Source organism: Martes martes, assembly GCF_963455335.1.
Source record: "Martes martes genome assembly, chromosome: 18".
In the NCBI taxonomy this organism is placed as follows: domain Eukaryota; kingdom Metazoa; phylum Chordata; class Mammalia; order Carnivora; family Mustelidae; genus Martes; species Martes martes.
Genome location: NC_137906.1, coordinates 32,623,749 through 32,639,353, shown reverse-complemented (window position 1 = coordinate 32,639,353; position 15,605 = coordinate 32,623,749). Strand labels below are relative to the sequence as shown.

The 15,605-nt window shown below is 51.9% G+C and overlaps 1 protein-coding gene across 1 annotated transcript in view; it reads left to right on the top strand.

The window, feature by feature from the left end:
- Window positions 1–15,605, top strand: part of CIITA (class II major histocompatibility complex transactivator) — a gene marked incomplete at its 5' end in the record, with an annotated part of 45,138 nt that overhangs the window by 15,573 nt on the left and 13,960 nt on the right. Inside the window, 9 exons of the mRNA XM_080830199.1 lie at window positions 6,358–6,501; window positions 6,757–6,852; window positions 9,162–9,224; window positions 9,401–9,481; window positions 11,712–11,756; window positions 12,955–13,107; window positions 13,540–13,683; window positions 14,611–14,775; window positions 15,514–15,582. Of these exons, the coding sequence (XP_080686325.1) occupies window positions 6,358–6,501; window positions 6,757–6,852; window positions 9,162–9,224; window positions 9,401–9,481; window positions 11,712–11,756; window positions 12,955–13,107; window positions 13,540–13,683; window positions 14,611–14,775; window positions 15,514–15,582 (960 nt within the window). The remainder of the gene's footprint in view (window positions 1–6,357; window positions 6,502–6,756; window positions 6,853–9,161; window positions 9,225–9,400; window positions 9,482–11,711; window positions 11,757–12,954; window positions 13,108–13,539; window positions 13,684–14,610; window positions 14,776–15,513; window positions 15,583–15,605) is intronic.

Here is a 15,605-nt window from a genome sequence, read left to right as displayed (position 1 = left end):
GTTGGTCAGGGAAGATAAGGTCGCCCTGGGCTCCTGGCTTCCTGCCACCATCTGACCCCCGGAAGCAGCTTGTCATGAGGTTGGGGAGCAAGGGGGTATTGAGGGGGGCCTTGGGGGAACATGGAGGGGGAAGGCTGACAAGCAATGAGGAATCCGGAATCTCAAAATAACCTCACTGAGTGGGCTCCGCCCCTATTTGGTGAAACTAAGGCTAGAGGGTCCTCAAGGTTAAAGGCAGAGCTGGAACACAACGCCACTGTCTAGACCCACAGGTCCAAAGATCTTCATTCCTTCCTCAGGAGGAGAGGTAGAGTCAACATGCAAGGAAGTATTTCTTCTCATGCTCTTTTCTCACCGTGCAGGGCAACCCCGAAGAGTTTGGGGTAGCAAAGGTGCCCCTTTCTCCCTCTCAGGGCCGCCCGAGACCCTCAAGGATACACTCCCTTGTCTGGAAAGAGATCACCTGTTACATTGAGCCTAGCCTTATCGTCCTCCTCTGTAAAATGAGTAGAATGAGGTTATCCATCTAGAGCATTTAGCACAGCTCCCAACACAGCACACTCCCCCTGCGGGGAGGGACCACTGCGGCAGCAGGCACTGGCAGTCAGGTTACTTAAGTAAGAGTTAGAACAGTCTGGTAATACTCGATTGCCCTCAGGGGAAAGAGAAATGAATTTATTCCAGAAACCATTTTGATACCGATGGTCTTTCAAAACCTGTGGTGTAGTACAAAGAGGGGACAGAAATGAACCCCCAAGGGACTTTTGGTGGCCAAAAGATTAGGAACTTTTTCTCAGCTTGGACGTGGAAGGTAGTAGCCTGGGAGGGAAGGGCGGGTTCAAAGAGGACCTTCTAAAAATACTGCTCGTTCACCAAAAAGACACAGACCACTTCTCTGCTGTTCCCCCAGACAACTTCTCAAAAGGAGAAATCGTCTTGTCACCCATGCCTCCTGTCACCAGGCGAGGGCACCTCCCCGGGGTGCCTGGGGACCCAGAGTGGCTGGAAGAACTGTGGCTTTGGGGCCAGGCTGTTGGTTCAGATCCTACCTATCTTCTCTCAGCCTCTTTCTTTATCTGAACAATGGGAAAACGAATCACAAATGTGTGTGTTAGACTGAGCAGAATCAGATCTACACACCAGGTCACGCGGGCACCTGTGGATTCTAGTTCTGTATCACTTTTATGGATGGAGAGAGCCTGCCATGCACAGGCACCTGCTGGGGTCTGGGGACAGGCGAGCTAGACAGAGCTCCTGCCTTTACAGGACTGTGTGATTTGCCCTGTGCAGTCGCAGCTGAAGGGGACTCTGCCCTCCGCAGTGGGGTGATTTGAGCCAGCTCTGTCCCATGTCCCCTCTAGAGTGGCACATGGAGGAAAGAGTCCAGTCAGGGGCCTTTGAAGAGGCCTTTTAAACATCTAGAGACACAGGGGACATGGTTGTAGGGACGCTGGGAGGACACAAGACAAGATATAAGTCAATCTAGGCGTGAATGGGAGGCACTGCAGCTTTGGGAGATCGAGACCAGGAGACTAGACTCCAGAAATGAGCCCCAGGTCTGCAGAGTCCTAACATAATGGGATTCCTTTGACTGTAGGCCTCCTGTGTGCTTCCAAGAGCCTCTCCTGGCCTTGCAGTGGTCCCACAAGGGAAGCTTCATTATCCTGACCTAGTAGTGGAAAAAATGATACTCAGAGAGGGGAAGTCACTTGCTTGATGCCTCCTAGCCAGGATTCAAACTCAAACTCTCCAACCAGCTGACCTTGGACAAGCCATTTGATGGATGTGTTTAGTATCCTTGTCTATCAAATGGACATTAAATCCTCCCTGCTCCCTAGAGCTCTTTGGGGGCTCAGATGGGGGGTGGGATGGAGGCAGAAGCCCATTACGAGCTGGAGATCCCTTTCTACTCAAGACAGGTGCATAAAGTGTAGGCTTCTTCTCAGGGTAGCTGGAAGGGAGGCGCTGAGGTGTATGTTCTGGGTATCTGAGTGTGGACGTCATCTTCTTCTACCTTTTCTTCATTTTCTTTGAAAGAGACAGTGCATGAGTGGGAAGGTTGGAAGCAGAGGGGGAATGAGAGAGAGAATCTTAAGCAGGATCCATGCTCAGCATGGAACCCAATGCAGGGCTTGATCCCAAGACCCTGAGATCACAACCTGAGCTGAAACCAAGAGTTAGATGCTTAACAGACTGAGCCACTCAGGCGCCCCAAGAGTAGACATCCTCTTGTCTGGGTTTAACCAATGACACAGAACCTGGGGCCGTGGGTGACTTTTCTCCAGTCACCTTCTCAGTGGTAGCAATGGGGGACACGAGCAGACCTCCCAGGCTGCACTTCTGGGGGGTTTTCTTGTTCCTGTGGGGTCTGTGGGTCCTCTTTATGTAAAAGAACAGAAAGCTTGGCTTTGCAATGTTGTGACTTATGGAGAAATGAAAGAGAAGGGGTCCCTTCATCAACCTCACAGAGGTTAGAAGCAAATTAATAATCATTAATAATAATAATAGTGATGATGATGCCATCCTCCACATTTGCTCACCATGTACATGACAGATGCCATTCTAAACCGCCATTCACCGAGCGGCTCGCTAAGCACCAGTCGCCTTTCCGAGGGCTTTAGGAGAATTAACTCCCCTGATCCTTATGAGTTACCGATTATGATTCCCGTTTTACAGATCAGGGAACTGAGGCTCCAGGAGGTTGATAAAACGAACTTTCCCAGGTTGTGGTTGGTGGGTAGGAATGGTTTCAGGGGCAGGCTGTTTGACTCCCAAGCTCGCACACGTTGGCTTGTTTCTCTTCTGTCCATGTGTTTCTCTGGGATCTGATCGCATTTGGGAACGTTGTCCAAAGTTTGAAGCTGAGCCCGTCAACAGTGAGGCTGGGTTACAATTCTTCAGGCTCCTCCCCATGACACCTCCTGCCATCACCCATCTGCGACAGGACCTGGTCCCTCCTTATCCCTGGGCCTAGATATGATGGGAGTTGTTCATTGAATGGAAACGTTCTGCTTGGCAGGAAAGAGCACTGGACAGAGAGTTTTGTGCTGGGGGAGATCAGGTCCAGGCTTGGCCAGGGACAGGTAATGGGGCCTTGAGCAAGTTGCGTCCCTTCTCAGGGTCTCATCTGTTCTGGAGAGTGAAGGAGGTTGGACTTGAAGGCCCCTGGCAGACCTTTACTCTGGGAATAAACAATAAACCTGTTACTCATTGGTGAAATGCCTGGGCTCAATCCTGAGCTGCTGTCACCAGATCCGGCTGCCTGGAAAAAGAGGCAGATTGCTACAATGTAAGCTGTCCCTAAACACCCCAGACTGAGAAGGGGAGGAAGACGCGGGCAAGATTTAGGGAGGGGATTCTTTTACCTCCCGGAGAGAACAGATTTCTTCTCTAGTTCTCAGGCCGCTGTGCCGAGAGGGGTGGGAGTTCTCCTTCCCCCTCCCCCAACCCCAGGCTTGGCTTCATGACAAGAAAAGGGTGGGGGCCCCATCTTTCAGTTCTGCTTCCTCCAGTCATGGCTGGATGGACCTTTGAGGCAAGTCTGTGATGTTTGGGTTCCTGCAGCCTACTGCCCCCCCCCAGCCCGTTATCCACAGACAGCCCCTGCCAGGGCCCCATGTTGGACTGGAAAGTTCATTTTCTGTGATATCCAGGGTCTGTGCAGAGACCACCCCCCACATAGGGAGTGAGCTTTTTCAATGAGTCAAACGAAAAGAAGCAGCTGGAGGGTGGTGGTGAATTGGGTGCGTGTGTTTCCCTGACCCTCCCTTCTTTGGTCCTCCCCACTTCACCTCCACTTTCTTGTGGCCCAGGCGGGGGCACTCAGAAGCTCTGGCAGATCCTCTGGCCTTCAAGGCCAGCTCCCCTCCTGCCTCTTCTAAGAAACTCTGAGTCCTTCCAGCAATTGTCTGCATTTCATGTCTAGAAGGTTGAATCCCCCCCCCAAAGATATGTCCACATCAAATCCCTAGAACCTGTGAATGTGACCTTATTTGGAGAAAGTCTTTGTAGGTGTAATCAAGCTAAGGACCTTGAAATAAGATCTTGGATTTTGTGGGTGGCCCTAAATCCAAAGGCAAGTGTCCTTTTAAGAGAAAGGCAGAAGATTTGAGACATGCAGAGGAGATGATGGGACCACTGAGGCAGAGATTATAGGGATCTGGCCACATGGTCACAAGGAAAGGAATGCTGAGGGTTTCCAGAAGCTACAAGAGGCAAGGAAGGACTGTCCCCTAGAGCCTCTGGCAACACCTTGGTTTTGGACTTCTGGCCCGCAGAATGGTGAGCGACTAAGGCTCTGCTGTTTTTTTTTTTTTCTTTTTTTTTTTAAGATTTTATTTATTTATTTGACAGAGAAAGAGAATCACAAGTAGGCAGAGAGGCAGGCAGAGAGAGAGGAGGAAGCAGGCTCCCTGCTGAGCAGAGAGCCCCACGCAGGGCTCAATCCCAGGACCCTGGGATCATGACCTGAGCCGAAGGCAGAGGCTTAACCCACTGAGCCACCCAGGCACCCCAAGGCTCTGCTGTTTTAAGCTGCTCAGTTTGTGGTACTTTGCTCCAGTGGGTCTGGAAAATGAACCCACTAGGGAGTGGAGCAGGAGCCCAGAGGCAGGTGCATGAGGCTTCAGAGTGGTTTTACCCAGAAAGAGCTGCGTGTTATCAGTGATGTTATTTGGCCTCATTTGCAAAATGGAGACAACAATGCCTATCTTCCCAGGCTGGTTTTTGCTTTGTGTTTACAGCTTTATTGGGATGTAATTCACCCATTTATTTTTTTAAGTAATTATTTTTAGAAAGAGAGAGAGCGGGAGGAGGGGGAAGGGCAGAGAGAGTGGGAGACAGTCTCAAGCAGAGTCCTTGCTGAGCAGGGAGCCCAACATGGGGCTCGATTCCAGGACCCTGAGATCATGACCTGAGCTGAAATCAAGAATTGCACACTTAACCAACAGGACCACCCAGGTCCCGTGCAATTCACCCATTTAAAATGCACCACTGGTGGTCTTTGTAGTATATTCACACAGTGGTACAACCATCCCCACATTCGCTAAAGAACATTTTTGACAGCCCCCAAAAGAAGCCCCACCTCCATGATTATTTGCCCCCTGGTTTTTTCCACAAGTCTCTCCAACCCTAGCCCACCACTATTCTACTTTATCTGTATAATTTGCTTATTCTGCACTTTCATATAAATGGGATCATACCATTCATGGCCCCTTGTGTCTGGCTTTTTTCGATGATCATCACGTTTTCAGGTTTGATCCATGTTGTAACCTGTATCAGTACCTCATTCTTTTTATGGCTGAATAGCATTCCATGGTTTGGATTTATCCCATTTTGTTGATTCATTTATTTTTTTAAATTTATTTATTTGACAGAAAGAGATCACAAGTAGGCAGAGAGGCAGGCAGAGAGAGTGGGGGAAGCAGGCTCCCTGCTGAGCAGAGAGCCCGATGTGGGGCTCGATCCCAGGACCCTGAGATCACGACCTGAGCCGAAGGCAGAGGCTTACACCACTGAGCCACCCAGGCGCCCCTGTTAATTCATTTATTGAGGGAAACTTGAGTTGTTTCCCTGTTTTGGCTATCATGAATTATGCACCTATGAAATTTCACCTACAAGTTTTTGCATGGACATGTCCAGGGTGTTTGGAAGGTTGAATGAAGCGGAATCGAAGGTATCTGATACGCCCTTCACCTAATGAGGAATGTTAGAATCTGCCCCGACCCCTGCAATTTACAGCTTAGGAAACTGAGGCATGGAGAGGAGCAGAGACTTGTTCGAGATCACCTAAGGTGGTAGAGCATAGCACTTAATTGCATATGCTAGTGTCAGAATGCCCAGCACCAAATCCTGGTTCCACGTGGAGCTGGGTCACCTTAGGTCCCTCACCTCACCTCTCGGATCCTCAGCGTCTTCATGTGAAAAGTGACGATAGTAAGAGTATCTACCTCATATGGTTTTTGATGTAAGAATGGAAAGTTCCAGCCCATGTGTCTGGCGCATGGCAGGTGCTCTACAGATCTCGACTGTTAACACTCATGGCAGCGCCTGAGGTGGACCCCAAGCCTCCTGGCTCCCAGGTGTAAGAGGTCTTGAATCTACACTTCCCCAGTTCCCTATCTTGTATGGTGGCATCTTCCCAGAGTGATTATAAGTTCCTTGGGGGAAGGAGATAGGACTTTCTCTCTCCACTGCCCGGAGTGTGTAAGAGGTGCCGAATGAGCACTTCTGCTCACTTTCTGTGGCTCTCCCAAACTCTGGCCTTCACCAGGTGACCCAGCTAGGAACTGTGGTAGGTGTTAATTCTCTACATCTTTCCAATGCTCCCTGCACTGACTGAATGTGTCTCCCTTCCAGGCAGTGGGCAGTGTGCTGCCATGGACCTGGGGCCTCTAGAAGGCGGGTACCTGGAGCTTCTCAACAGTAGTGCTGATCCCTTGCAGCTCTACCACCTCTATGACCAGACGGACCTGGCTAGAGAAGAGCTTGATCTCTGCTCAGGTGGGCTCTCCCCTCTCTGGCCCCTCCCAAGTCCTTCCTCACCCCTCTCAGCCTGCGGGGGAGGCAGTCAGCAGCTGAGGCTTGGGCAGGCGACGTTCTGACCGCCGAGCTCTGCTCAGCACCACGGACAGCTCCAAACGCTCCCTTGTTTGCTTGGAAGGGGACTTCTCCCAGGCCCGCCCCGCCTCTCCTTCCTTCCCCACCACCCCTCTTCCCAGAATTTTCCTGCTTCATCCGTGGGGCTTCTCCCTCCAGAACCCGATGTGGACACCATCAACTGCGAACAGTTCAGCAGACTGTTGTGTGACATCGACGGTGATGAAGAGACCAGGGAGGCTTATGCCAATATCGGTGAGGAAGCATTCTGAACCCAGAGAAAGGCCAGTCGAGGGGAAGAGTTCCCTTTTCTCTTTCGCTAACCTCACCCACTCACCACAAGTCACAGCAGGCTCCTCCCTCATAAATTAGGGCAAGGGGTGGGGGGATTGCAGAGCAAGAGCTAGAAAAGAGACTCCAGGGAAATGGGGACATGACCTCTTGCCCAATGACCACCAGGCAAACAAAGCCTTTTATATTCTCTGCCTCCAGTTCTATACCTTTTTATATTTCTTCCTCTTCTTGCTTCCTTCCACACAGCCCATACCATATACCCCTCCCTGTCTTCTCCTTAGCTCCTAAGCCAAATGACTCTAGTATTTGTAATATCTACCATTTGGGCTCATTTGTTGCTCACTGATCACTGTATGTGTGTTACTGCATTGAATCCATACAACAACAACAAAGGAAATAGATCCTATTAATATCTCCTTTTTGCAGAGGAGGAAATCGAGGCTTAGAGAGTTAAAGCAATGTACCTAAGCCTGAATTAGAGATAGTAATGGTCAGCTCTGAGATTGAAAGCTAGGTCTTTCTCATTTCAAAGTCCTTCTGTTTAACCATGAAGAGGAAAGTGTCTAGGGTGGGGAGATTCTCTAAAGCTTAAGGTGAGAGGCTTATCTGCAGGTTTGAAAAGGGCTACTACTTTGAGTTAAGGGCAGGACTCTTTGGGGAGAGGTGTTGCTGTTGATTTTTGCTTTTGTTTTTTGGAGGGGAGTGGGGTAAAGTCTCCCTCCTTACCACTATCTCATACAGAGTCTCTGTTGAATTAGAAAAAGATGCCCCCTCTTATGGAGAATACAACCCCCACTTTTCCTCTTGCTGGGCAACCTTGTGCAGTCAACAACCTGCACAACTGTTCTTTGTGGCCCTTTTCCTGGCAACCCAAGAACCACATAACTCAGGAGGTCATGCATAGCGTGAATGCGGCCAGTCTTTCCCCAGTCCACAGTTAATCCTGCAGCACACAAAGTGGAAAATGGAGAGTGGTAACTGTGTGTCTCAAAAATTACAGAACTGAGAAGTCTGCCCACTTCCTTTCCTTCTTGGGAACTTACTTGAGGAAGCAGAAGTGTTTGGTGTTGAGGACTTTCGTATTCCTCACAGCTGGAGGCAGTGATGAAGGATTTGAGCATTACTTAGGATTTAGGGTGTTTTTTTTTGGCAGGAAGCGGAAGCTGCCGAAGCAAGGGGAGGGGGAAGCTTCGTCCAAATCACTGGGCTTTCTCTGTGCTTCTAGAAAGCCAGGCTCTGGCCCGAGTGTGCAATCATTTGAGGCATCTTGAAATATATGTAGAAAATGGCTTCCCTATGTGCACGGTGGGTATAACCATCACACCTCCCTCATGGGATGGCTGAGGATTGGATGAGTTTCTCTGTGTAAAGTGTTTAGGAAAGAAAGGAATTTGCAAAGAGTGAGTCAGGTGCCCCGCCCACCCCGACCCAACTACCACCATCACCATCATCAGAGATATCAAGGTCACTGCCGCCCTTTCATGGCTCTCCATTGCTGATAAAAAATCAAGCCCTACCTTTCCCCCAACATGAAACTTTCCTGCAGACACCTGTCTCTGAGTTTCTCAAACACCTTTCCTCACCCCGTCCTCACTGCTCAAAACCCTCCGCTTTCCACCTCTCTGACTGTGACCATCTTTCAATGGCTGGCTCTGGGATCCCTCCCCCCTGGAGCCCTCCCTGACAGACCCATGCTGCCATATACTTTTCCTCTGCTCTCTTGCCATGACAGCTGTCTTTCCCCGGGCTCCCAGTCATGTACCGTCAGATACAATGAACCACTGTTTTCAGTGCCTGTGGTGTCCTGGCTACTGTATTTGATGCTTTAACTTAGAGGCAGAGCCTCTAATCCTCACCATGCATCCTTGGATTGTAGGCATTTCTTATTTGCATTACACAGCTGAGGACGTGGAACCCCAGAAAGGTTAAGTCATTGGTCCAAGCTTGCACAGCTAGTAGGGTTAACGGGGGTCGAGCTGGGATTGAAACTTAAAGCCCGTGACAACTCTACCACACTGCCTTGTACTACTTTACAGCAATAGTTACGTTTTCATGGATGTGTATCATCCCTTCAACTAGATTGAGAGCCCATGAAGGTTCAGGGTTCCTTCATTAACTTGATCTTTGAGTCAGGAAACACTGATTGAGCCTCCCGCCCCATGCATGCCAAGGCGGGAGGGTCACAGTTCCCTGGTGCCCACCCCAAGGCCAGGCACACTGTGGGTATTCAGAAACTCATTGACTGACTGTCCTTTTCCTTGTCTGGGCAGCGGAACTGGACCAGTACGTGTTTCAGGACTCCCAGCTGGATGGTCTGGGCAAAGACATTTTCAGTAAGTTGGGGGACTCTTGGCTCAGCCTGCATTTCCTTCCTTGTTCCTTGGTGAGCAACCTGATGACCTCCCTTCGAAGGATGGTCAGACCCTGCCCCAGCACAGGGACAATGAAGGCTCACTTTGGGCATCTGCTGACTATGTGTTGCAGTCTTTTTTTTTTTTTTCCCCCAAAGTCGAGCACATAGGATTGGAAGAAATGATCAGCGAGAATGTGGAGGTGCTGGAGGAAGCAGGGCAGAAAAGTCAGAAAAGACGTGAGTAAGCCCTTCTCAGATCTGACCTCAGCCTGCTTGACTCCTGGCCCTGCCTTGGCTCCAGAGCCTGCTGTGGCTCCCAGTGGCTTCCCTTGTTAAGTCCTGTCTGCTCCGCCTGGGTTTGGATGTCCCACCCCCCACTCCCCTCACTGTTGCTCCTTGGTGACCCAGGGAGGAAGCAGACAGCCCCGGTGCTAATGGCCATTCTCCAGGTGTATCTCTGCCCCTGGCTGTCTTGACTGCCATTTCCCAAAGGACCTTTGGGCTCTGGCTTCTCTTTCATCCTTAGTTGTCACCCCTGTGTTTGAGGGAGGTGTCCTCAACTGTAGATTCTAGGGTCAGCAAGAACTGGGTATGAGTCCTGGGTCTGCTGTCTCTGGGCTCTGTGGCCTTGAGCAAATGCCTGTCCCTCTCTGAGCCTCCTACTCTGTCTCCCTTTCTCCTTAATCTGTCCTTACTGGCAGTCATCTTTTTATCCCATCAGCTTTTAAATGCAAATCAGATCATTTTGCTGCCCCATTAACCCTCCAATGGCTACCAAATACATACACAAGGCAGATATGATCTGACCCTTCCCACCTCTCCAAGCTTGCCATGGGGCAGGACATTCCAGCCACACTGGCTTCCTACCATTCCCAGAATTCACGTACCCTTTCCAGCCCCAGGGCCTCATGTACCCTTGGCTCTTGAGGTTCTATCTGGAATGCCCTTTTCCCAGTTCTTCCCAAGGCAGGCTCCTATGAATCCCTGAGGTCTTGGCTAACATGTCACCTCCTCCTGAAAGCCTTCCCTGACCACCTTTCCACATGGATCATCTTGCTGATTTTCACCTTGTTTGTGTCTCTCCTTGTCCCTTAGCACTTGTCACCATCTGGACTTTTTAAAATATATTGCCTTTTGCCTGGTTCCCTGCTGCAAGGACAGCGATCTGGTCTTCCTTACTCGTGAACTACACCCCCAGGATCTAACACAGGGCCCCCAGTAGCGCCTCAGTAAATGTCCACTGAGTACCAATATCTGTAAAATGAGCTGAACAGTCGAGTGAGAGCTTACTAAGCTCCAGACCACATATCAGACTTGTACCTATTACTTGATCTGTCCACAGATAAAGCAGGTGCATGCTATAAAAATTCAAAAGGTGCAAGGATATTCAGTGGGAAAAAAAATCTCCCTCCCACTCCTGTCCCCAGACCCTCAGTTTGCCTCCCTGAAAACAGCCTACTTTGCTGGTTCCCTCCAGGGAATTCTTCTTGCTGGCTTGCTTTGTTCGTTTTATTTGATAAGTATTTCCCCCAGCATTTTACTATGAAGCTTTGCAACACGAAATAAAGGTGAAAGAATCATACTGCAAATATTTGCCTTAACATACCTCTGTCCGTCCGTCCATCCCTCCATCCACCCACTCATCCATTCATTTTATATCGGGAACATTTCAAAGTAAACTGCAGACACCAGTACACTTCCCCGTAGGTCTGTTAGCATTCTCGTTCTCTTTCAGCACCGCGCGGTATTTCGCTGGGTGGGTGAACCGTGATTTAAGCAGCCCCTTGCTGAGGGGCACGTAGGACTTTTCCCCGCTGGTGTGCTACTGCTCAATTCTTAGCTCACCGATTTTCCATGCGTTCCTGCAAAGTAGGAAGCTCTGCCCCTGTTTCCCAGATGAGTGATCAAAGGCTCACAGAGGCGGGGCACATGGGTGGCTCAGTGGGTTAAAGCCTCTGCCTTCAGCTCAGGTCATGATCCCAGGGTCCTGGAATCAAGCCCTGCATCGGGCTCTCTGCTCAGTGGGGAGTCTGCTTCCTCCTCTCTCTCTCTCTGCCTGCCTCTCTGCCTACTTGTGATCTCTGTCTGTCAAATAAATAAATAAAATCTTTAAAGAAAAAAAAAAAAGGCTCACAGAGGCTCTGTTGCAAAAACACCGGGCTAGGGAGGGACCCCAAGCAGGTTGCTGTTGTTTTCGTTTTTATTTTCCTAAACTCAGCATCGTCTTGTGTCCCCTTTGTGGTTCTGCCTCTTCTAGGCCCTCGCTGCCCTGGGTCTTCAAAGTGGGGTTTGGGCACAAGCAGGCAAGCAGGGTGGCAAGGGTCAGGGGAAGGGGAGGGACTGGGAGCTGCAGGGCCACTTTCCAGCCATTAAAGGCAAGACCATAGGGGCTGCTGGGGTTCATGGGCCCCTCATGGCCGGGACCACACCCTCCTTGGGGCGGCTGACCATGATGCTCTCTTTGCAGCCTTCCCAGAGGAGCTGCCCGTGGACTTGAAACACAGGAAGCTAGGTGAGCAGGGTGGGGTGCACCGGTGGGGAGAGTGTGAGGCAGGGAAGCCAGGGCCTCTTCAGGAGCATGAACGAACTGGCAGTGGAAAGCCAAGGCTCAGAGAGGGGAGGTCACTTGTCCAAGATCACACAGCCAGTGAGAGGTGGAGCTGGGATTCAAACCAAGATTTGGTCATGACTCTGTGGCCCCTGCTCTGCCGTTTAAAGGCCGCTGGGAGATTCAACTTCTACAAAGCCTCCCCCCCGACACCCCTTCTTAAACTCTGAGTCAGAGTTGAGGCCCCCACTTTCTGCTTTACTCCACTGCCCCTCCAGACCACACTTCTCCTTTTGGAGTGCAGAGTCACCTAGGGTCAGCTGGTCCCCCAGCGCCCTCTGGCCTCCCGAGAGCCCTTTCCCTCAGCGAGCCACTCCCCCAGGCTCACCGTCCCCCACCAGAGGCTGCGTCCGCTCCCTCCACCTCCCCTCTCATCCCACTCAGCTGTTATTGCGAAGGTGGGGACACTAGCCCCTGAGTGGCCCAGAGTGAGGAAGCAGCTCACAGTCTAATGAGGGAAGCCTAGTCCCTGCCCTCAGAAAGATCTAATCTGGTGGGGGAGACTGGGGCCCTGCCCCTGAAGAATCCAGAACCATGGAGAGGTGATCCCTGCCTTCAGAAATCTCTTAGTCTGATGGGAGAGACTGGGTTCCTACTTTCCAAGACCACCAATCTGATGGGGGAGACTGGAGCTCTACTGTGAAGACCCCGGGGTGATAGGGAAGTAGTTCCTGTGTTCAGAGAGCTCTCAATCTGATGGGAAAGCAAATTTCTATCCTTTTCTATCTGTTTACTAAACGGAGGAGAGAAACTGCCCCGCTCAGATGGGACAGCACAGGACAGACCCTGCCTCCTTTGGGGAGTGCTTGGGGCCTCTTAGGGTCCTCCAAGGGGCTCAGTGGCTGGCTGTGGAAGGTGGTAGGGGCCTGACCCAACAGCCAGTGACAGGGAGAGGGCCGGGGGTGTGGAAGGCTCCCTGGCACAGGGAAGTTGCCAACAGAACAGCTTCCCCCCCGAGCTGAGAAGAGGACAGGAACTCCCTCCAACTGCCAGGAGAGAGATCCACTCTGCTTCTGTGATCCTCCCCAGAAGGGTCCCGCCAGAGGCCCCCTCAGATCCCACCCACGGTCCCCTGGATCTAACGTGGTCCTCTTCCTCACAGCTGAGCCCGTCACTGTGCCCATGGTGACTGGCACGTTCCTGGTGGGGCCAGTGAGCGACTCCTCGGCACTGCCCTGCCTGTCGCCTCCTGCTGTGTTCAACAAGGAGCCAGAATCCAGCCAGCGCTGGCTGGAGGAGACCGTCCTGATGCATGGTATATCAGGGACTTGGAGAGGGGGGTTTTCCTCCCTCCCGGGGGTGCCTGAAAAGTGGCCACAGCAAGGCCCACCAGGGACAGGAACCCCCCCCCCACATGTCGGTGTCACCCATATCCATCCCGGCTAGTCCCATCCTCAGGGTCCGCATCAGCTCAGCCTGTGCCCGAGAACGTGCCTGAAAAGGGAACCTCCCTGGGAGATAGAGCCAGGAGTCCCCACCTGTGAGGGCATTTGCCCAGCAGCCGTCTTCATTCATCAGCTATGAGCTGAGCACCTTGTCTGCCCGCTCACTCTGCTGGGTGCTGGGGACAGACACAACTGCTGCTCTGGGGGACAGTGGAGCCCTTTAGAAAGGGAGTCAGGTCTTAATAGCATAATCAGAGAACAGGATTACGAACACTGGTGCTCACCGCCTTTGTCTCCTGCAGTGCCCCCTTCCAGTTCCTTGCTGGGCTGTCTCAGCCTTCCTGCTGGACCCATCCAGATTGTCCCCAGCCTCCCCTCTCTGCCCCAGGGAGTTTGGCAGATCTCAGGGGCAGGGACAGGGGTGTCCAGTATGGTCATCTATCAAGGTGAGTGTTCAAGACCTAGCCTCCCTCACCCTGCCCCCTCTTGTGGCTCCCTGAGCACTCCCTGACCCCGTCCTCCCCTGACCCCAAGCATCTGACACCTTCTCATAATCCTCCCTCCCCAGAACACCCTTCTCTGACCCCCTTTCCCATCTATCAAAGCATAAGGGCAGAGGTCCCCAAGGTGGTCTGGGTGAGGGACCCACTCAGGGGCTATAGTTTTCTATGTATCTATCTCTTTCCCCCACCATAAAAAAAAGATTTGCCTTTTTTCCCCCTTTGTGTTAAACCTTATTATATTTAAAAATCACATCAATATTTGCTCATTCACAAGCCAAACAAAATGAGAGGCTTACAAGAGTCACGGAGGCTCTTCTGCACTCTCTTAGCCTAGCGTGGCGAGCGGTTTTGTGTGCCTCTTTGCGTGGCTTTTTGGGAATTGCCTTCTTTCCTGATCAGCAGGATGGTCCCTGCTGACCTCCCCCACTGAGGAGCTGTGAATTGCCCAGGGCAAGGCTCGTTTGGGCTCTCAGGGCTGGGAGAGAAGATGAAGCCAGTGGGCGAGACTTTCACCCTAGCCAAGAGCACCCTTTAAACGTTGGATGCTGCGTTTTTTGTATAAGGCACTGGTGGCCCCAAAGCAAGGGAACATGCCTGACCTGACATCCAGGCCAATGAACACTGACCACAGAGCACAAAGAGTGTTACTGTAACAGACTGTGCCCATTTCACAGGTGGGGAAACCAAGTCACTCTGTAACTCCAGAGTTCTTTCCTCAGTCCTGTCCTGAGATCTCTTCCTTTGGAAGTTCCCCAGTCTCCTCCCCAGACTTCTCAAGCTGCACAGCCTCCTTTGGGATAGAGGGGTGACCCAAGTGGGGCCCGGGGTGGATACCCGGTTGTTCTGACCCTTCCCTCTGTCCCAATATAGGCGAGATGCCCCGGGCCAGCCAAGTGCTTCCTTCCGGTGGCCCAGCTGTGCAGAGCCTCCCCAAGTCCCCAGATCGGCCTGGCTCCACCAGCCCCTTTGCCCCGTCTGCAACTGACCTTCCTGGCATGCCAGAACCAGCCTTGACCTCCCGCGCAAATACAACAGGTAAGGACCCTTGGGGGGCTCGTGGGAGTTAAAGGAAGCAGGACAGAGGCCCTGGGCGAAGGCATCGTCTCAATCAGGTCCGTGAGCCAAGCTGTCCACAGGGACGGGCAGGCTGTGTTTATTTTATTTTTTTTAAAGATTTTATTTATTTATTTGACAGACAGAGATCACAAGCAGGCAGAGAGGCAGGCAGAGAGAGAGAGGTGGAAGCAGGCTGCCTGCCGAGCAGAGAGCCCGATGCGGGGCTTGATCCCAGGACCCTGGGATCATGACCTGAGCTGAAGGCAGAGGCTTTAACCCACTGAGCCACCCAGGCGCCCCGGGCAGGCTGTGTTTATACGGAAAACAAGGCAGGGGGGTCTCCAGGGAGTGGAGGGCGTAGGAGAACCCATGTCCCACCTAAACCGGACTACTGGCCTTCCGCTGCTTGCCACCGGGCACGAAACCAGACCCAGTGAGCCAGACCTTCTGAATGGTCAGCAGAATCTGCAAATTCTCGGTTTTTACATAGGTACTACGCTTTTTAAAGCACTGGTTAACATTTGTAAAGCAGCGCTGGCCCAAGAAGGGCCTCTTTGAGTGGGATACAGCCTCAGGTCACCACCTTATGACCACTGTCTCGGGGGAGACCCAGCCCCCAGTCCCCCCACCCGTTGGTTCTGCCTTCGGAGAGGACTGAATGTCCCTGAGGCACGAAGGTCCCCGGCAGGCCCTTCACCCAAATTTCTTCGTCTGCAGAGGACCAGACGTCCCCTGCCCAGTGCCTGGAAGCTCATGAGGTCTCCAGCAAGCCTCCGAAATGGCCTGGTGAGTGAGAGGGGGCGGACTCT